Source organism: Etheostoma spectabile, chromosome 4 (assembly GCF_008692095.1).
Source record: "Etheostoma spectabile isolate EspeVRDwgs_2016 chromosome 4, UIUC_Espe_1.0, whole genome shotgun sequence".
NCBI classification, from domain to species: Eukaryota; Metazoa; Chordata; class Actinopteri; order Perciformes; family Percidae; genus Etheostoma; species Etheostoma spectabile.
Window position 1 is genome coordinate 35,906,611 of NC_045736.1, and position 22,039 is coordinate 35,928,649.

Consider the following 22,039-nt stretch of genomic DNA (forward strand, 5'->3'; position numbering starts at 1 on the left):
CCTGTACTGTACAACAAATTGCCTCTCGAGGACATTAAGGTTTTCTAAGTCTAAGAGACACTTTGCCAATCTTGAATCATCTTGTGTGAACGAGATATCAGATAAGTCAAAGGAAAATTTAAATAAGAGGGAAACAATGTTTATAAGTGCTGCAACTGACAGCACTGTCTCCTACCTTTGTTTCTCTGTGAATTTAACCATCATGGGTGACAGCTCATATAAAACAAAGACGCCCGGCAGCCCCTGGTCTCCTATTAGCCCGTTGGCCACTTTCTCGTGCCTGGTGACCGAGAACTGGTTTGTTTTTACCACCTGCAAAACACAAAATGACAAAGCAACACCGTTTTAGGGTGATGAGGTTAAATGTAGCCTGGTAAATTCAATAAACATTGGATTAGATGGTGTAAGACAAACGCATTTGAAAAGAAAAATGAATGTTTATGATGAACAACATGTTTTTTTAAGTCTCATCTAAATAGTAAGGAACCTACTAAAGATAATATTACGAAAAGAAAAAGATACAAAAATGTTCTGTACAGCACCAACTGTTCATAAAACAATTAAATGCACTTTTTGAAAACTTTTTGAAAACTTTTTCTCTGTTGATGTGTGACTTTAACATCTCTGAGCTAACCAATCTAGTTCTTTTCCTTGGTTTGATAAGGCTTGGAAGGTAAGAGGAATTTTAGGGAACAGATGTAAAATTAACTCACCTCTCCATCAGTTTTCACGTAAATGGTAGGAACAATTTTCACAAAATACTGGTACATCATTGATGCTATGGAGAAAGAAAGGGCATCCTTGTTAATACTAAAATACACACAGAGGACAATGGAGAGCAACATGATTGGTACTCATCTCTGATTAATCAAAATCAATCAAAGGGTAGGCTAAGATGAAATAGCAGGAAATTACAAAACCAATTTAGAGCAATGGGTATTATCAAAAATTACAGAGCAAACAATTATCAGACCAGAATATAAGAAGTTGAATATGAGGATTAATACAGCAGTGAAGTGTGTTAAAAACAGCATAAAACAACTTGCATTATATTCTACACTAGTTCATTCTACTCTAATAAAACAGAAGAGCTTCAGCATTGTCTTCAGATCAACCGCTATCTGATCAAAGCTCTCTCTCAACAGGAGAGAAGACTTTGGTATTGGAAGTGGGTTAACTTAACGTACGTATGTTGGATTTTAAAAAGTGGGCTGAGAAAGTCAGTGGTAGAAATGAACTGTGTACATCAACTCAATGAATGTACTTAAGTACAATGTTGACATACTTGTACTTTACTTGAGTAATTACAGAGTTTCCATTTTCTGGTGCTTCTACAACAATTTTTCATTTCACAGCTATAATTACTTTTTACATTAAAGACACATATGCTTACATGATACAATGCAGTACAGTACTAATCTCTCGCTTCACACAAACACACACACACACACCAAACACACACACAACACACACAACACACACACACACACACACACACACACACACACACACACACACAAACACACACACACACACAAGTTTGGGGTCACCCAAACAATTTGTGTTTTCCTGAAAAGTCACACTTATTCACCACATAATGGTGAATGAATAGAAAATAGAGTCAAGACATTGACAAGGTTAGAAATAATGATTGTATTTGAAATAAGATTTTTTTTACATCAAACTTTGCTTTCGTCAAAGATCATCCCTTGCAGCAATTACAGCATTGCAGACCTTGGCATCTAGCTGTTAATTTGTGAGGTAATCTGAGAAATTGCACCCCACGCTTCCAGAAGCAGCTCCCACAAGTTGGATTGGTTGGATGGGCACTGTTGCGTACCATACGGTCAAGCTGCTCACAAACAGCTCAATGGGGGTTCAGATTGGGACTGCGCTGGCCACTCCATTACCGATAGAATACCAGCTGCCTGCTTCTGCTCTAAATAGTTCTTGCACAATTTGGAGGTGTGGTTAGGGTCATGTCCTGTAGTAGGATGAAATTGGCTCCAATCAAGCGCTGTCTGGGTATGGCATGGCGTTGCAAATGGAGTGATAGCCTTCCTTATTCAGAATCCCTTTACCCTGTACAAATCTCCCACCTTAACAGCACCAAAGCAAACCCAGACCATCAATTACCTCCACCATGCTTAACAGATGGCGTCAGGCATTCTTCCAGCATCTTTTCATTTGTTCTGCGTCTCACAAACGTTTTCTTTGTGATCCAAACACTCAAACTTGGATTCATCCGTCCACAACACTTTTTCAGTCTTCCTCTGTCCAATGTTCGTGTTCTTTTGCCTATCTTAATCTTTTTTATTGGCCAGTCTCAGATATGGCTTTTTCTTTGCCACTCTGCCCTGAAGCCCAGAATCCCGCAGCCGCCTCTTCACTGTAGATGTTGACACTGGTGTTTTGCGGGTACTATTTAATGAAGATGCAGTTGGGGACCTGTGAGGCGTCTGTTTCTCAAAACGAGACTCTAATGACTTATCTTCTTGCTCAGTTGTGCAACGCGGCCTCCACTTCTTTTTCTACTCTGGTTAAGCCTGTGTGCTGCCTCTGAAGAGAGTAGTACACACCGTTGTAGGAAATCTTCAATTTCTTAGCAATGTCTGCATGGAATAGCCTTCATTTCAAGGACAAGAATAGACTGTCGAGTCAGATGAAAGTTTTCTTATTCTGGCTATTTTGAGCGTTTAATTGACCCCACAAAGTGATGCTCCAGAAACTAATCTGCTCAAAGGAAGGTCAGTTTGTAGCTTCTGTAACGACCTAAACTGTTTTCAGATGTGTGAACATGATTGCACAAGGGTTTTCTAATCATCAATTAGCCTTCTGAGCCAATGAGCAAACACATTGTACCATTAGAACACTGGAGTGATAGTTGCTGGAAATGGGCCTCTATACACCTATGTAGATATTGCACCAAAAACCAGACATTTGCAGCTAGAATAGTCATTTACCACATAGCAAGTATAGAGTGTATTTATTCAAAGTTAAGACTAGTTTAAAGTTATCTTCATTGAAAAGTACAGGGCTTTTCCTTCAAAAATAAGGACATTTCAATGTGACCCCAAACTTTTGAACGGTAGTGTATATAGATATATATATATATATATATATATATATATATAATATATATATATATAATATATATATTGCTCGAATGACAATAGAATGGTCTTTGTGATCAAAACAGAATATACTAATATTCTACAATAATATGACAGCGTGAAAGATGTCCTTCTGCATGATGACATTTTTCTGATAATACAAATAACTATGAATTCAGGACTTTTACTTGTAATGACGTATTTTAGACTATGTATTTATACCTTTACAAAAGGATGTGAGTATTTTTTCCACCCCTGGCTGTTGAATGCATTAAATACTTCAAATCAAAATAATAGCAGTAATAAAATCAACCACAGGGTGGCACTGTTTCTTTTTGTCCTACGTCTTATTTCCCCTCTTCATCTGTCTCCTCCGTCCTTCTCTCCTTCCTCTATCCGGTTATGGAGGTCTACTAGAAAGGCATTTAAACGCAGCTGCGCTCCAAAGTACGACAATCCTCCAGTTAGGAACCACACGACCAAGCTTATTTTAAACACATAGTTCAAGGTAAGGTCGATTTCAGACGAATCTTCCAGAAGGTGTTGATCAGAAAGACACGTTATCGGTGTAAACGTGCCGTGTTTATCTGTCTAGGCCACGGGTGACGTTAGCCTGTTAGTTAACACACATTAAAACCGGTCTGTTGGAATAGTGTGAATTTCACAGAATTTACGTCATGTTTTTGTATTGTTACCGTGTAAAGACCATAAACTGTTAATAAATATACAGTCTATGGTAAAGAGCCGCTGGTTAGTCGGTCTGCTCGCTAACGATAATGCAATAACGTTACCACTGATACACCTAAGGTTACAGCCTTAGCAACACAACTTAATCAATAACCAGTAGCTTAACTAGCGTTACCACGTCTTTAGTTAAGGCAACGCTAGTAGCTAGTTAGGACTGTCAGCTTGGTAACCTTTAAAGACTCGTTAGGTAGTAAAATAACTGACTAGTAGCAAGCTAGATAGATACTACAAAGGTCAAACACTAAAATAAGAATTTCTTAACTTGAAATGTGTATTGGGGCTTTAGTGTCGAAATCTCTATTAAGTCTAAGGAGGTTGTGACTGTAATATGTCTACGGTGGCAAAGAAAAGAAAGTATACTCTTAAAAAAAAAAAAATCAGTAGGCCTACTCACCAGGTTACTAAAAAGTGTGAGTGCTCCTGAAACAACATTAATTACTACTTCTGTGAGGCATTTCTTCATCTTCTAATGATGGCATTCATAATTAAATCACACAGCTGGGCTCTGAACCTTCAGACCTGCTCAGTGTCAGAGTATGTTGTTGTTAATTACTAATCCATCCATCTCATCTCTAGCCTATCTTATTGCCGTCTTTCCTCTCCAGATGCCAGTGGCTGTAGGTCCGTATGGCCAGACCCAACCCAGCTGTTTTGACCGGGTCAAAATGGGCTTCATGATGGGGTTTGCCGTGGGAATGGCTGCTGGTGCCATGTTTGGCACTTTCTCCTGTCTCAGGTAACTCGGCACCCAAACTATTTTGTTCTTAAAGAAACGGCAATTGTGTATGTGGTGAAATTGAAAATGTGGACTTTTGTGTGGTCTATTAAGACCAGCTGTTATAGTCCAGGAGCAGAATAATCTAACCTTTCCATGAGTTTAAGACCTGGTGTGGTTGAGGGTTAGATTCCTTCAGGAGTACTTGTCTGTTTCCTAAAGGCTCTGACACACCAACCTGACGGCCGGCCGACGGCAAAAAGGCAGTCGGCTCCCGTCTCTCAAAGTGCCTTAGAACACACCGAAGGGACGCCAACTCGAGCGTATGTTCTGCGCGTGCGAGAGACGTAATACGTCTACATAACCGCAGGCACTGCTAATCTGTATTGTGGCCCAAAAAATTTTAACCGGAAATGACTGAACACCTTTCTGAAACCTACTGTAGTAAACACAGAGCACACGGTCTTCAGTCATTTCATCAGATAGTGTCAGTAGTAGTCAAGAAGGATTGTTGTTGTCATTACTCGCTGAATTGAAGAAAATACAATGGCTAGTAATAAGAAGATACTGGCGTTGTCGGCTCTCGGGCTTCTTCTTGTGGAAGCAGCACTGATTTGCTAGTCAAGGTCTAGCACTCCACCAATGAGATTGGTCATTGAGTCTGATTCACCAAGTCAAACCGGCCAAAATGGATGCCGACGGCACGGAACACACCAAACAGACTCTAGTCAGCTACCTCGCCAGACTGTCCGACTGATAATTGGGTTGGTGTGTCAGAGCCTTAAGACATTCCAAATATCATAAATGGCATCAACAACGTTGTCATCATCAAATATCAGCTGAATTGCAGCCAGTTCTGTACAATTATGATTAATGTCTATGTAACAGTGTTCAATGACACAATGCAAAGAGAGGAAAAGGTAAATTGCATTATTGGTTATAGCTAATGCTGCGAGTGATATAGATAGATATAATTTTGTTTTTAAAAGAGGGTTTATTTGGTGATGGAGAAAAAGAATCTGCAGAATAAACTAAAGTAAAAATAATTGACCAGCACTGTAACTCACTGTCCACCACACCGGTATTTTAGCAGCAACTAAAATAGGTCTGGGCTGTTCCACGGATTTAAAACAAACTGGGCCAATCAAGCTTTAGGGGAAAACAGGCTTACGTGAACACAATGTAAGCCTGATTAATGAAGTAAAGCAAGAAACGCTCAATTAAATCAAACTGTCTCTTCTGTCTCAAGGATTGGAATGCGTGGCAGGGAGCTCATGGGAGGAGTAGGGAAGACCATGATGCAGAGCGGGGGGACGTTCGGCACCTTCATGTCCATTGGTATGGGCATCCGCTGCTGAGGAGGAATAATCTCCTCCACACAACTATACAGCTATGGGACTTTTCCAGTAACTACAAGTACAGCTCTGTCTGCTCAATGGCGTCACACTCTTAACAGACCGTCTAGTTTTGTCAATAAAAGTTCAGATGACAACTGGTTCTCAGAGTGGATGTGTTACACTTTCTGAAGCTGCCAACGTCCTGCCCAGAGTGACAGACGTAAAACAGCTGATTTAATTTCAAAGGAAAATTCCACCTGCCGATGCAGCGCACTTTGTGAAGTAGCTATCCTATGCAGGGTTTGGCAACCTTTTTTTTTTTAATGTACTTATTAATCAGTGTGCTATATCAACATGAAGTCTGCCATCATCTACAGAGCCCACTCAGGCAGTGTTATTTTTCCTTCTTGCTGCATTCTGTGAAGCAGTCAACGAGTACTAGCCAATCAGAGGCAGTATTGGGCAGGTCTTCACATAATGTGGATGGGGGGGATAAAGTCAGGCTGTGCTCCTGCCAATGGCTGAAGGAGGTCATCGGGCATGTGGATTGCCAATGGTGGCACCCGTGCCTAAGGTTGCTGACCCCGGAGGCCTTTCCTACGAAGCAAGTTCACCATGCCATGGATTTATTTCAGTTACCCGGCTTCACCTAACAACCGCGGGCCCGCATAAGCTGTCACAACAATGGTTAACAACTAGTTCAATCAACCCAGGGTTTCCCAATCCAGCGACGCACGTTTGCCTAAAAGAATTGTTTGCACAGCATGACCAATCAAAAAAGTCTACCAGAGCCGCAGATTTTACATAAGAGCAAACTATAATTCTACATAGATATAAAGAGCACAGACACGGTTTTACAGGCAAAATGCAATACAGTCCTGGCAGTGGTAAGCAAATGTGAGAGCAAAGAAAAATATATGTAAAAAACATAATTCAGACGTGTGCATTGGGAACACGCGGCTCAAGTAGCTGACAAATGGCATAAACGTAATCCTCTCCGCTGAAAATATTAATCTTCATAGTCTATTTTTTACATAATACCCTTCAGGGATGGGGTTATCACTCTTAATGTTTTAACTTTTATGAGAGTGAGTCTCTCTTTCTCTGTTCAAAAGTTACCATGGCGATTTAACCCCGGTAACGATTGATCCACAGTCTTGATACACGTAACCCTGGGTTGAATCTGATTCCTCGTTAATGCCAAATCTTGCTTAGTAGTACAGGCCTCTGATTCTATGTATCTACTCTCTGATTTGGTGCAAAATGCAGTTAAAGAAAGGAGCTCACTCTCCCAACCTGAGGGTCCGACGAGAAAAACCTAAGGTTTAGTCCATATAGGTTTGAAAGTAGTTGAGTGAAACCAAGGTGGGCTTCTGTTCTATTTGGGTTCAACTCTGAGCAGGTAGATTCAGCCAGAAGCCGAACCAGTAACTACTTCTTAAAGGACCGGTGCAAATGTGCATTGATTGTTAAGGATGCTGTTACATCACAGGTTATAAACACCCTTCCTTGTTCCTCACAGTCCTTTTTGGGTAGTGCATTGAAGTCAACACAGCCATGAGCAGACTAAGAAAATGATATCGACAATGACAGAGGTAACATATTTTGTGCGAAGCATTGACATGATTGAAGGGTACGATGTAATAAAAAATTATCCATTTATTTTTTTAAGAAAACATTTAGTTAAAACGCTAAATGTTACTGAGGCTTATAGTGCTATTCCTGCCAGCATCATATTGAAAACGGTGAAAGCGTGAAATACTGACCTTGTGGCGCTGTGACGTCCGTCTCGTCCAGAGGGTTAACGATGCCGGGGTAATCTTTACCAAACGACAGGTGTTTTATCAGATGTGTCATGTTTATCTGAAGGATGGCAGAAAGATGATAAGTTGGCAATACTTTAACAACTTTTTACGGTAATCAGCAGCAAGCTGGTTTTTCTATAAAAATGTCTTCTTATCCAGCTTTGTGGCTTTATGACCGATCATAGTATCAGAACATCAAATGCAACAGTTTGTCACCTCAAAAGCCATTTCCTAATACAGTATCATTAACCAAGGCTGTTGTGAACTCTAATATATTACTACTATGGACAATTTAGAATATTACAGTCATTGTTACAGTTACTGAGTACTTGGTTTGGAGTTTTGGTCATGATTTTTTCTAAAGTTCTACAAATCCTCTTTGAATAAGCAAAGAAAACATACAAATCTGTCCAATACACTCCTACAAAAATATAGTGGTTGCAGAATCTTAAAACATTACAGAAAATGTCATCTGAGTAACTTACGTTGTCTAAGCCGAAACTCTGTAGGTCATGAACTGCAAACACAAAAAGCACATCACTTAATTGTTAAAATGTTCATTACCAATACTTCAAATATACATTAAGAAAAGAAGCACTTTGAATGGGAGTTATTGGTTAGTTTGTGGTTGATCACTGCCCATCTTGATTAGTTTATAGATAAAGCTGAAGCCAACAGTCACAACAGTTGATATCGGAGTGAGTAGCTGCATGTCCCGTCTGGTCTCAGGGTGCTGAGGCTCGGACCTTTGGCCTCCCTCAAAACGTGCCTTGTAATTATATACATTCATGTAGTATTGGGATTGAGACATCAATCACTTGTTCCCACTAATTCGGAATGACTTTTTAAGGAGGGGGTGGTGTTGTGAAGTTTTCCCTTCTCCCTGTGCCTAAAATGTGATTGGCTGCAACTTCACTCTGCACAAACCTGACCAGACTTGAATGTTCTAATATGTTTGTGAAAATACAAAAAAAAAAACGGAAAGATCAGATGTTATGTCAGACTGAATATGTATAACGTGATCTTAGACTTTAGTCAGTAAGTGCCCATCCACAGGTCTGCTAAAGAGGTTGGAACATTAACACAGCTTTAATGCTAGCATGTTAACATGTTGGAAAGCATGTACACAATAACAAAGTTTCTTTGCACAAAGGACATTTTCAGTCTCATCACGATAAAACTAGTCTGTAAAGAGGATGAAGAGTAAACAAGGCTGCTAACTGAAACACAGTGGATTTGTTTGCCAAATTAATACAGTTGGTGTGAAGTCACACCACTGACCAAACTATGACTGACACCATCAAAGGTTCAGAAAAGTTGCTCTTCAATATCACCGTTATGTCTGACTGGAAAGAGTCAACTTTCTTCAGCCCTTTGAGAATGTCATTCCTTTGCCTAATTAAATGCTGATATTCTAATATTTACTTATTCAATGAGCAGTGTGTATTGAGAATTAGTATTTAGCCATATGTGGGATACCAACTACTGTAATATTTAGTGGGGAGGCAGTAGCTCAGTTCGTAGGGAGTTGGGTTGGTTCAAGTCCCCATACGGACCAAAGTACGGAGTGTGGACTGGTAGCTGGAGAGACGCCACTTTCCCCACTGCCAAGGTGCTCTTCAGCAAGGCACCAAACCCCCCCCTCAGCTGCTCAGGGTGCTGGTCCAGCACTGGCAGCCCACTCACTCTAACATCTCTCCATTTGTGCATGAATAGGTCCTGAGCATGTGTGTATTCCAGGCCTGTGTGTAGTGTGTAATAACAGAGTGTAAATTGTAATTTCTCCAAATTAAAATTACATTTGTTATATTAAAAAAAATTAAAAGGCATATGCTTATTTTTAGGTTCATACGAGTACTTGTATTTTGGGTTTCTACTAGAACATGCTAAATGCTTTAATATTCTGTCTGAACAACCTGTACCAACCTGGTTACTTAAATTTAACATTTTTTATGCTATGTCATTTTTTTACTTTATATTACAAAATGGTGTACTTTCCCATATATCAATAAACAGATTACTGTATAGGAATGAGGTAGTTTTTAGGTATTTATAAGACTTTAAAGAAAACTGCAAATAAAGATGGACTTACTTTCCACAGCGTGCACTGCAGAAAGAAGAGAGAAGAGTCACTATGATGATGCAGGTAGACAACAAACCATGGTGTATATGTGTAGGACGGCGCCAGTAGGGACTGCACAACACTGACAAAACATTTCTATTTTTATGTGCTCTATCTTTTTACAAATTAAGTGAAGTTATTGACGCGTGAGGACACAGCTTATAAAAACTAACTTCAGGCTTTTGTGCTCGGGATTTGGTTTGTTTTAAAGAATTAAAAGCTCAACTCCAATATACAAATTGATTTACATAACAGCAGAATGGGAATGGGAAAGGGTTACATTTTCTTTTTCTTTCCAGAGCCAAAGAAAATCAGCTTTGAAAAAAGATCTTTTTCATAACTTCCATCAGGGTGATCGTGCAGCCCCAAACACATGACGCAGCATTTACCACTCTAAGGTCAGTCCGGACTAAAAGGGAGTTTGGGACCAGAATGAGGGTGAGGCCGATTTATTTCAGCCGCAGCCTCATTTAAAGTCAAATCCTTAGCACATGTGATTCTTGTCTCTTGTTTCTGCTGCTAAGTGTTCAAATACAACACCAAACAAGATGAATTACATACATTCAACCAGATTAATTTAGCTCACGCCGGATCAGAGGATGCGGTGGTGTTCAGGGAAGGAAACTAGCAGCGCCACTTGAATTATTTTATCAACAATACAGCTTTGCATCACAGCACACTATTTTCGATTGATGCTTGATTGATTGATTGAAGAATTATCAAATTTGGTGGCCATGCTCTCCATTTTAGTAGTCAACTAGTGTTTTGTCCAGATTATCATGGCCCTTCTCCTGCTGAAGTGGCTGTTAGAGAAGATTTATTTGAGCATTTGATGGCTGGCGACTGCTAATTTCCTTCTCTGGTTAAATGTGCAGAGTGCAGACAGGAAAAACAGGACAGTTCAGTCAAGATAACAACTAAGACCAAAATGGACACGGTGATGGCAGAGCAGATGTCAGCAAACACAGTAAAGGAAGAAACAAATGAAGGAAACAACAAATGTAGACAAATGCAGAGGATAGGGAAACAATGTAAGGGAGAAGTTTTTTTTTTATTTTTTTTTTAAGAGTTTGACTCACACATAATCACGTGTTTGCTGATGAATCAGGTGATAATGGCTTTTGCGTTAACAAAATAATCGGTCATTTAGAGCAGATACACTAAAAGAAACGGATTTTATTTGTCAGCTTCTGCAAAATTATATCATCAGTTTGGTTTCAGTGTAATCAAAAACTAAAGCCCCTGCACAACTAAAACATGTTTCTGAGGCTTTTTCCCTACAGACAGGAAAACACTGACCTCAAATTCAAATTGTCCATTTTACACTAAAGAAAATATTGCATGAATTAGATAGCTATGGCATCAGCTTTAGAAACCGTGTGCCAGTCAAACTCCACTGCACTGTGTGAAAAAAAGAAGAAAAAAATGAGAAGAATGACATGTCATGATGTAACATGCATTCCTCTCCCCATTGAAGTCACAGAGAAGTATTCATGTTTGTATTCGAAGTTTTATTTTGAAACCGAATTACACTCCATTCTCTGATGAAGACAGTAAGATGCAGCTTCAACCTCCAAAAAAAAGCTTGTAGACCTTAAGCTAAGATTATTTTGTTAAAAATTGAAAGACATATTTTTTGCCTGCAGAATACATTAAATATTTTATAGAACCAAAGACCAAGATCAACGCCATTTTCCAGTGAAAACATTCAGAGAACAGGCGATGAATTGCATTATTCCTTAAACGGTGAATAAACAAGCGAGGGTTGCTGCTGCCGATTTAAGCAGCGTGCGTCCTGATTTTGAGAACTTTTGACTCGCACACTGAGGACTCAGGTTTTGACCTGTTTACTTAAATCAACTCACACATCTGCCTCAAAATATTTTCAATAATTTGTACTGGATCAACTGGTGAGGTAATAGGATTTGTACATGTAATGGATATATTTGAAAATGTATCCAACAACAACAACAACAACCTTTAACTGAATAAAGTCACCCAAAAAGGGCTGCAGGGCCGCACAATACAATACTGTGTCCTACACCCACATCCTCATGATTCAACTGCAACGGGTGTTCTAAATTAAACGAAAATTAAATATCACAATATTTTTAACCAAATAAATCGATATTTCAGCGGTATTGTAGGGTTGACGATTGGTGCTTTCACACAAATTTACAGAGTGAGATTTTTGATAGATAATAATCTATAGTGTGGATATAACGACTTAAGGCCGTGGTTTGGTAGAGTTGTAATTCCCCCTACTCACCGCTTGCTGAGATATAATATTGATGTATTGCGCAGGCCTAACCGACAAGTTGTCAAAGTTTATTTGAGTCATTTTTTGTGCATAAACAATGAAAACGTGTTGGTTAATCTCTAATTTAAGTGTTTCTGAAAAGTCTCAACGTGCAAACAGAAATGATTGTTTGCAGCCCTGAGTTGGGATTTATGAATGATTTGGTAATGGATGTGGTGGGTGGGGATGTATGTAAATATGATGAGGGATGATGAATGAACAGAAACTGATAAACACAGCTAGCGGTCAAATGCTTCTGAACAACGCTTTATTTGAGCATTGTGGGGTTATGCAAAGCACTCGTAAATATTAGGAGTACATAAATGTGAAATGAGAAATAAATCTGATCAGACTTTAAACTTCAGAAAGGGGTTTTAAATGTAACTTAAAGGTATACTTTGCAGATTTGAAGCCAGCTCTGTGTCATCTTAGCGTGGACAGCGTGCGCAGATGAACAGTGTTTGGCTTCCCTCTGTGGCACCAGCGCGCAGAGCCCACACTGCCATGACACAGAGCTGGATGTAAATCAGCCAAGTATGCCTTCAAGTGCAACTTCCCCGGACTACTGTGCCTGACATCAGCTCTCTGCCGAGTTTATTCTTTATAGTTGTGTAGTGTGTCTTTACCAATGAAAAGGTTCCGACAAAGACTGAAGTTGTTTTATTTAGGGGGTTACTGCAAAGTCCTGCATCCAAACAGGTCTCTAAAAGTTTTCCTTAAAAAGGTGCTCTAAGCAATGTCACACGTGTTTTAGGCTACATTTGTTGTCACATACAGCAAACATCTCCTCACTATCTGCTAGCTGCCTGTCCCCTGAACACACTGTAAAAAACATCTCCTCACTAGCTGCCTTCCCCGAACACACTGTAAAAAATATCTCCTCACTATCTGCCTGTACCCTGAACACACTGTAAAAAAACATCTCAATATCTGCCTGTCCCCAGAACACACTGTAAAAAACATCTCCTCATTATCTGCTAGCTGCCTGTCCCCTGAACATACTGTAAAAAAAAAATATCACTATCTGCTAGCTGTCCCCTGAACACATTGAAAAAAAAAAAAACACAGTCACTGTAGACAGCCCAGGGTCTACAAACGCCAACAAAAACAAACTGGGGCCACCTGCACCCCCAAACATTCCCAAACATTGTTCCAGCCAAAAACCGACAAGAAGGATTTGGGGGTGGGGGTTGGAGATGGTCCAATACCAAATGTTTTGCTTCCCGATACCGATTCTGATACCTGAACTTGCGTATTGGCCAATACAGAGTACTGATCTGATACCAGTGTGTCATATATTTTATTATAACATCTGTATACTACTATCCCTGTATGGATGTGACATGATTTCTATCTCTGTTCTCTTTGTGAAACATAAACAAACAATGAACGCCACAGAAATGTCTTATTATCTAGTTTGGTGGTCAGTAATAACAGAAAAAGAACATGAGTTAACTACTTTAACGTAGATTTTCTTTAGGGCTTTATTATGTGTTATTGGATCCAGCGTTTTAGGAAGTATCGGAGCCGATACAGACACTGGTATTGGAACATCTCTAGTGGGGTTGGGGGGGGGGGGGGGTTAGTGGCGGAAAGCAAGAAAGAGGGGGGAGGGGACGGGATGAGGAGGAGGGAGGGGCGAGCTAGTCTTGTTTGAAAATACTTTGAATGTCAATGTGTAACGTCACCCAACATCGCTTAGAGCACCTTTTAAAAGGTAGTTTTAAAAAGTATTCACCTTGTATATGTTAGAAACATGTAGAAAGTGCTGGTCTGTAATCATCAACAAATATCCAGTGTCTCTGGATATTGCCTAACACAGGCTGTTCAAAAACCTTTGGATGGTTCTGTGTGAGTGGGTTTCGAGTAGAGTGGATGAACAGCCGGTCTTACCGTGGACATGAGACTGCTGGAAACTTTTTCCTGGAGCAAAGTGGAAATTCCCTGCCACCTGAGACACAAAGTAGAGGAAAGGGTAAATGAATAAATAAATCCAATCGATATAGTATGAGGGCCATATAAAAAACATGATTATGGACTGCAGTCCCTTTTCCAATGTCAGGGATACAATATGTGCTACATATTCTTTTCCTTATATAATTATCTCATTATTTTCATATTACAACTATTTCTTGTTGTCATATTATGACATCATGTGCTTTAATTACAACTGCACATATCACAACCTTCTTCTCAAAATATTACTTTCATCTCAAAATGTCAGATTTCCTCCTCCCAGTGAAACATATTTTGTTGAGATAATGACAGTTTGAGGAAGAGTTCAAGCATGTTTCACAATTTTTCTTGTGAAGTTTTTCCTTTTAAAATAAAGTATTAACCAATGCACTGCAGACAAACAACTAAGAGTTGTACACTTCCTTCAAGGTCGGCAAATCCAGGCGGTTATTTGTAGATTTCTAGTTTTTTAACTAAAATCACAAATTTAAATTTTGCAGCTTTATCTAAAAGCACTATTGACAGCCAAGTTCTTCTTGTCGGCCAAGGCATTTCATGTCACTACATTTTCAAATCTTCACTTCACTCACAAAGCTTCACGTTTTCATGAACATTTTTCCAAACCCACCAGTTGTCCCCCAGACAGAAACAAGGCTGCTGCTCTGATATTTTTGAGCTACTAACAATCATTCACAGAAAAGATTTGAAGTACCTTGTTGACTTCCAGGAAGCCGTAAACCTGGCAGCCTTCATTCTTCTGCTCCTGCATCCTCTGCGTGAAGCCCTCCCTCTTACACTGCTCGATGGTGTCGGCGTTTTTGAATGCCCAGCCTCGCCGCCGGTACGCTTCCCGCACGTCATCACAGGTGTTACAGCATCTGCACACACACAGCAAGCAAAGGCGAGTAAATGACAAGGTTATACAGAAAACACACAGAAAGACCAGAGCTTGTGTGTGATTGCACATGTGCATGCATGAAGGGATGGGCAGTATTTCAATTTCATTTATTTCAAAAACGTATTCAATTATTTTGAGTATTTGGCTGGACAGCGTGCGTGCGTGCGTGTGTGTTCTTACTTGAGGTCTTCAGTCTCAGCTCCATAGCAGCTCTCACATCTGTTTGGGTCCAGTGAACTGGGGTCAAACACTTCACCATCGTCAGCCATACCAAGGTCTACACACGAAAACACAAAATCATGGAGTTTCTTTTGCGTGTCAGTTGCGTGGCATTTTATATGTTTTTGCACACCAGAAACGTGTCTGACGCAGCGCCGCTGCTGCTAGCCTTGTTTGTACACATGTACACACATTTACACAGAGTGTAAAGTTGATTAAAAAAGGAATAAAAAATAAAACTTTTGGAAATTGATCTTAATGCCTTAATTCAAAATATTTAGGAAAATCCAACCTTTAAGGACACCAATTTTCTTTGTGAATGAATAATGTATTGTAAGTAAATAAATGTTCTTCCTTAACATACAGGGGGCATAAGTTTACACACAGCTATGTTAAATTCCCATAGAGACAGGCAGATTTTTATTTTTAAAGGCCAGTTATTCATGGATCAGGATACTAGCATCCTGATAAAGTTCCTTGGCCTTTGGAATTAAAATAGCCCCCCCCCCCCCCCCCCCCCCCTAATCATCACAAACCCTTCACCAAACATAAAGCTAGGCATGGGGAACTTTCCATAAGATCATCTTCCATGCAAATCAGACCAGCTATTAGGCTAACTGAAATAACACCATGGCAATCTCTAGGTATGGTGAAGGTTATATGATGGGGGGGGGGGGGTTTGTTGTTTGTTTGTTTTATTGGATCCCATTAGCTTCAGCATACACTAAAAGCTATTCTTCCTGGGGTCCTACAATCTTTCCTTAACAATACTCATAACATTTCATTACACACAAACATACATACATTTGAAAATACAAATCTTAAGTAAATCTTACAGTTAACACAATTAATAAAAAATATTAAACAAAAGACACTACTCCGAATAGATTAATCTATTGGGTTTATATTATCCCATTGATAATATAAAATAGTGTGTTCTTTAACTTTCTTTTGTCGGTATTTTTGTGTTTGTACATTTGTTTGCACATATTTTGATATACAGTATATATTTTTATATTTCAATTTCCTTTCCTGAGATAATAAAGTCCATGTTTTTATTTAATCAGAATCCAGAAAATGTCATTCATTGAATGTATTTGTGTCAAAATGACCTATAAAACATCTTTTTGTATTCTAATTTGCCTGGAAATGCTTCCAACACGTTTGTGTGTGGCGTGAAAAATATCCTATTTTTAAGAATGTGTGTGTTTTCGGCGCGGTTTGTGCGTGTCACGCAGGCAGTGTGCAAGCTCTAACATGGGAGCCAAAATAAAAACGGACACGCTGCGCAGCTGACACGCCACGCAGGCAGTGTGTAGGATTCCTTAGGTTACATTGTAGTGTTTAGCTTTCAGCGTTCTGCAAACTCCACTGTTTACCAAAGGAAGTGGAGCAAACAGTTAGTGCCCGTCTCTGTGCGTTTGGGTTTTAATGTCACTGATGTATCACCTCCCTGGATCATATTTCTACTACTTACGGACTACTTACTTTTAAAACAGAGCTTTATTTTGGCCTGAATGACTACAAAGAGCAGCTGTCAATCAACGTATGTTAGTCAAATGTCAGAGTGAACGTCGAGGTTACCGTGTTTCTCTGCCTCGAGGGTGACAGCTTTCAGGTCTTTGTCCAGGCGCTGTTTGAACAGATTGTGTTCAACGTCCAACTGCTGCTCACCGGCCACATCCATCGCATCTATACTGAGATCTGAGGATAAAAAGAAGCCGATAGGGAAAGGCAGAGTACAGTTAACACGTGTCCTTATTAGCAGGTCGCTAAGCCAGTGAGGTAACAGCGGCGCTACTTACAGGCGCAGGGCATGTGAGGGAAGATGACGTCGATGTTGATTTTCAGTTTGTCCCCTCGCGACGTGTCAACGTACAGCTCAGGGTGAACCTGCAGGGAACAGCGGGGTTCATTTTAATTCTGGCAAAACACAAAAATCTCTGACACTGATGCCGGGAACATTTAACTGAAAATATGTGACAATTAGAGCTGGGCAATATATAGCGATATCGTGATATGAGACTATCATCTTAGATTTTGGATATCGTAAGTGTTGTCTTTCCTGGTTTTACAGGCCGCATTACAGTAAAGTGATGTCATTTTCTGAACCTACCAGACTGTAACTGTTCTATTATTTGCTTTTACCCACTTAGTCATTACATCCACATTTTTTTTTTTTAAACCTCACTGTGTAAATATTTTGTGAAAGCATCAATATCAAAACAAAACAATATCGTTACAGTATCAATATCGAGGTATTTGGTCAATTTTCTCCATATCGCCCCAGCCTTAGTGACAATGTGTGACAAAACAATGCATCTCCCCTTTGGTGACATTTTTCTTTGCACCATAGCAACAGAAAGGGAAGCTTGCCTTATTTTCTGTAAATTAGAATTTCTGCTACTCATTTTGTAGTCTCAAACCTCTGAATTCAAACTTTAAATCAGATTTTCCACACTTCTAAATCTTGTCAGTTTGAGAGGTGAGTGAAAACCTGTCAATAATGTTAAGGACTGGTGTTGCGTTCACAGCTGTGTGTCGGAACTTTTAGCCTTCAGCATAATGAAGTTTGAGTAACTCGGAGCGGTCTGACAGGAAGGGGACTCTAAAGTCAAAGCTGATGTCTGAAGAAAGGAGCATCGGCAGCTCCAGGATAACTGAGCAAACTCCATGTGCTAATGAAGAAGGTGTGATACGGTCTAAAGCTTGGGAACGTGGAAAGTGGACCTTGACTTGGGATTGTTTAGTCAAACCGGTACAGTGCTGTCAGTGTTCCAACAGTTAACTGGTACAAGGTGTCTGCAGAGTTCACCAAGTTCAATTTAAGTCTTTATTTCCATATACAAATACGATACAATTATTGCATATACAACAAATAGGACTATAATTATTTTATAAATACATTAACTTATTGACATTTCTATTGCATTTCCAGCAATTCCCAGCTGTATATATAAATAATTCCTTGATATATTTATAAATATTAACGTGACCTGAACCCAGATAAGCTGCAGAAACCTGATAGATGGAGCAAACAATTAAAAAAAAGAAAGTATGCAATAACTGATGACACATTCGCCCATGAGTCAACGAGCTTCCTAGCTACTGTGGCTAGCAGAGTTAGCAGTGACAGTGTTTGCAGCCGTTTGCTCCGCATAACAGGCCTCATGTGTGCACAACCCCACTATAAGTTTATAGATTACAGCGCCTTCTGACTGTCCACAACCACATAGGGGGAAAAACTAATGTTACCGTCTAAGCAAGGCAAGAAAAAATGTCAATTATAATACAAATTAAAGTTGATACCTTTTCAGGGCGTTTTTTCGAGGAAACTTAATTCAATGCTTTTCAAGATTTTTCAAGACCTGCCAATACCCTGTGGTAGTCAGCGGATAAATTAGCATCCGTTTATATGTTGGAATTTGGATATTCTTTTAAAGCGGCTAAAAATTTGACACGCATGACTTCTTTTGGCTGCACACGTTTATTGTGTCTGTTAAAAGGTCCGAGGACATGGTGCTCTTTGCATGCTTTTTATAGAACTTAGGGCCCTAATACTGTATCTGAAGTCTCTTTTATATAGACCTTAGTGGTCCCCTAATACTGTATCTGAAGTCTCTTTATATAGACCTTAGTGGTCCCTAATATATATCTGAAGTCTCTTTTATATAGACCTTAGTGGTCCCCTAATCTGTATCTGAAGTCTCTTTTATATAGACCTTAGTGGTCCCCTAATACTGTATCTGAAGTTCTTTATATAGACCTTAGGGTCCCCTAATACTGTATCTGAAGTCTCTTTTATATAGACCTTAGTGGTCCTAATACTTATCTGAAGTCTCTTTTTATAGACCTTAGTGGTCCCTAATACTGTATCTGAAGTTCTTTTATATAGGCCTAGTGGTCCCCTAATACTGTATCTGAAGTCCTTTTTATAGACCTTAGTGGTCCCCTCATACTGCTCTGAAGTTCTTTTATATAGACCTTAGTGGTCCCCTAATAATGTATCTGAAGTTCTTTTATATAGACCTAGTGGTCCCTAATACTGTATCTGAAGTCTCTTTATTAGGCCTTAGTGGTCCCCTAATACTGTATTGAAGTCTCTTTTATATAGACCTTAGTGGTCTCATACTGCATCTGAAGTCTCTTAATATAGACCTAGTGGTCCCCTAATACTGTATCTGAAGTCTCTTTTTTATAGAACTTAGTGGTCCCTAATACTGATTGAAGTCTCTTTATTATAGACCTAGTGGTCCTCTACTGTATCTGAAGTCTTTTATATAGACCTTAGTGGTTCCCTAATACTGTATCTGAAGTCTCTTTAATGTAGACTTAGTGGTCCTAATACTGTATCTGAGTCTCTTTATATAGACCTTAGTGTCCCTAATTACGTATTAGGACGCTCTTTCCCAAAATTCAGCCTTGGTGCAGAATTCCAGCCACTAGAGCCAGCCCCATAATGAGCTTTCCTTAGAATGTGCCATTTCTGTGTCTGTAGCTTTTGAGGAGGAGAGAGGGGGGGTTTTGACCAACTGCCACTTTACTCGTTTGAAAGCCATGATGTCTCTCTCTCATGGGTGGGCCACATTCTCTAGTTGGGCAAAGCAGATAAGGGGCAAAATTCCAGATCGGCCCATCTGAGCTTTCATTTTCTCAAAGGCAGAGCAGGATACCCAGGGCTCGGTTTACACCTATCACCATTTCTAGGCACTGGGGGACCATTGGCAGGCTGGGGGAACTCATATTAATGTTAAAAAAAACCTCATTTAAGTGTCCAATTTGATTTTTATCTCAAATGATGAGATGATGTGCATGAACTGACCTCTTTAGTAAGATAGTACTGCAGCTCAGAGACAAACAGGATCAGCATGATGACGCCGCTGATGATAGTCACTGCAGAGACACGGAGGAAGACTGAAGGTTAGACATCTGACGAGTTGTTTTAAATCCTTTGTTCAAACAGAGCGAGAGTTTGAAGGAAAATCCCTGAAAACCTTTTCTACCGTTTAAAAAAAAAAAAATCATATGCATCATAACCAAGAAAATAAACATGCACTAGATTTTAGAGCTGGGCAATATATTGCTATTATATTGATATTGTGATATGAGACTAGATATCGTCTTAGATTTTGGCTATCGTAATAACGTAATATGGTTTTAAAGGCTGCATTATAGTAAAGTGATGACATTTAATAAACCTTCCAGACTGTTCTATTATATGCCTTTACCCACTTAGTCATTATATCCACATTACTGATGATTATTCATCAAAAATCTCATTGTGTAAATATTTTGTGAAAGCACCAATTGGCAACACTACGATATCGTTGCGGTATCGAAATCGACGTATTTGGTCAAAAATATCGTGATATTTGATTTTCTCCATATTGCCCAGCCCTACTAGATTTGAAAATCGCAGAAAATGGACATACTCAAGTAAAGTAAAAGTATGTGAAAATAGTACAGAAAAAAAACTTGCCACTACCAGTTTTCCCTCTTAGTCTGTGTATGAGCTGTTGTAACATGTTAGTGTTATCTTACATTAAATATAGGCCTCCCTCCAAACTAACTAATTAACACCAGTAACGCTAATGTCAAGTGCTAAAACATGCAACACCACTGGTATTATCCTGTACAGAAAATATAGGGTAAAATATCTGAAAATTGCTACTATCACAAATGTTTCTTGTCAAAATATATCTCCTAGTTATGTGTATATTTGCATTTTTATCACTAGCCTAGTTAATATATTGCTCTATTATTTAATTGTAAGTGTAAAATGTGTTAGTCGTGCTGCTGTTCAGGCTCACACAGCGTTACAAAGATAATGTTAACACTGTAACAGTGCGTATTTAATTTATAGTATCAGTAAGAGGAGAAATGCTTCAGTTTCTTGTTGCTAGCCGCGGCAGCTAGCAACCAGGGTGCCTGAATGGCTGCTGCTGCTGCTCGGGGAAATTAGAGCCTCTCACCGGTCGCTCCTCCCCACGTCTTCACTCGGAAATCCTCCAGAGTTTTGGGATAAGCGTCAAACTGTTTCAGTTTATTTAACGTGTCCATTTTCTAATCCAGAAAACCCCCGCTAAGCTCAAACGCTACCGACAGGTTCCTGCACTCGAGACACTCATCAGTCCGTCGGTCCTTCGCTTTCACTTCCGGGACACGCGAAGGGGGCACTGCTGAGCCAATCAGCGCCGGCCGCGTAATAAGACTTCTTTTTTTTTTTGATAAAATAAAAGTGAAAATACACAATAACCAAAAACACGAAAGAAGGAGAAGCTAACTTTTAAATTTATATTATATTAAACATCATGAAGGTAGAGGGGGAAATAGTAGCAACACCATATGGAATGCCATTTTATTCACTATATTTTATTCAGATGCCTATGAAATTTAAATATGTAAATAAATGCTAATGTAAATAAATGAGTCTATATAGTTCAATAAATAAATAAACAGGTTTTCATTTTTAAAGCAACGTTTTTTTTATAAACAACTTCTTTTTTTACTACTTTTATTTCATAATGCCACATTTATTTATTCCTGGGGACTTTTATTTTATGATTCCACATTTCTTTCACTGCTATTTTTATATTGAATTTATTATGTTCAAATGAAGGGGGCAAGCTTATCTGCACTGTTGTAATGTATCAAAGGCTCCTAAAAGTAGAATTTTAATGGATCTCTTTATTTCGTTGTTTATATTTCTGGAAACTTTCACTTTTACTCCCCTACTTTTCCTACGTAAAATGTATACTCTTTCCCTTCAGCATCTTCCTTACTGGTTACTTGCAAGACATGTTTTCGTACGTTGGAGAAAAAGATTCC

At 39.2% G+C, this 22,039-nt stretch overlaps 2 protein-coding genes across 4 annotated transcripts in view; one reads left to right on the plus strand and one right to left on the minus strand.

Moving 5' to 3' along the window:
- Positions 1–6,072, plus strand: part of romo1 (reactive oxygen species modulator 1) — an 11,732-nt gene extending 5,660 nt beyond the window's left edge. The window contains exons 2-4 of one of the 2 annotated variants that reach the window (XM_032513465.1): positions 3,598–3,621; positions 4,466–4,596; positions 5,825–6,072. In XM_032513465.1, coding sequence (XP_032369356.1) covers positions 4,466–4,596; positions 5,825–5,933 — 240 coding nt within the window. In that variant the 5' untranslated portion in view covers positions 3,598–3,621 and the 3' untranslated portion in view covers positions 5,934–6,072. Of the gene's footprint in view, positions 1–3,488; positions 3,627–4,465; positions 4,597–5,824 lie in introns of those variants that run through there. The other variant, XM_032513464.1, reaches the window with a different exon arrangement.
- ergic3 (ERGIC and golgi 3) overlaps positions 1–21,376 on the minus strand; it is a 26,121-nt gene extending 4,745 nt beyond the window's left edge. The window contains exons 1-12 of one of the 2 annotated variants that reach the window (XM_032513460.1): positions 21,184–21,376; positions 20,034–20,104; positions 17,017–17,104; positions 16,796–16,915; positions 15,173–15,269; positions 14,807–14,972; positions 14,032–14,089; positions 9,810–9,824; positions 8,203–8,234; positions 7,679–7,775; positions 714–778; positions 176–312 (exon numbers count right to left, since the gene is read on the minus strand). In XM_032513460.1, the coding sequence (XP_032369351.1) occupies positions 176–312; positions 714–778; positions 7,679–7,775; positions 8,203–8,234; positions 9,810–9,824; positions 14,032–14,089; positions 14,807–14,972; positions 15,173–15,269; positions 16,796–16,915; positions 17,017–17,104; positions 20,034–20,104; positions 21,184–21,271 (1,034 nt within the window). In that variant the 5' untranslated portion in view covers positions 21,272–21,376. The remainder of the gene's footprint in view (positions 1–175; positions 313–713; positions 779–7,678; positions 7,776–8,202; positions 8,235–9,809; positions 9,825–14,031; positions 14,090–14,806; positions 14,973–15,172; positions 15,270–16,795; positions 16,916–17,016; positions 17,105–20,033; positions 20,105–21,183) is intronic. The other variant, XM_032513461.1, reaches the window with a different exon arrangement.
- Between the last annotated feature and the right edge of the window lie 663 nt (positions 21,377–22,039).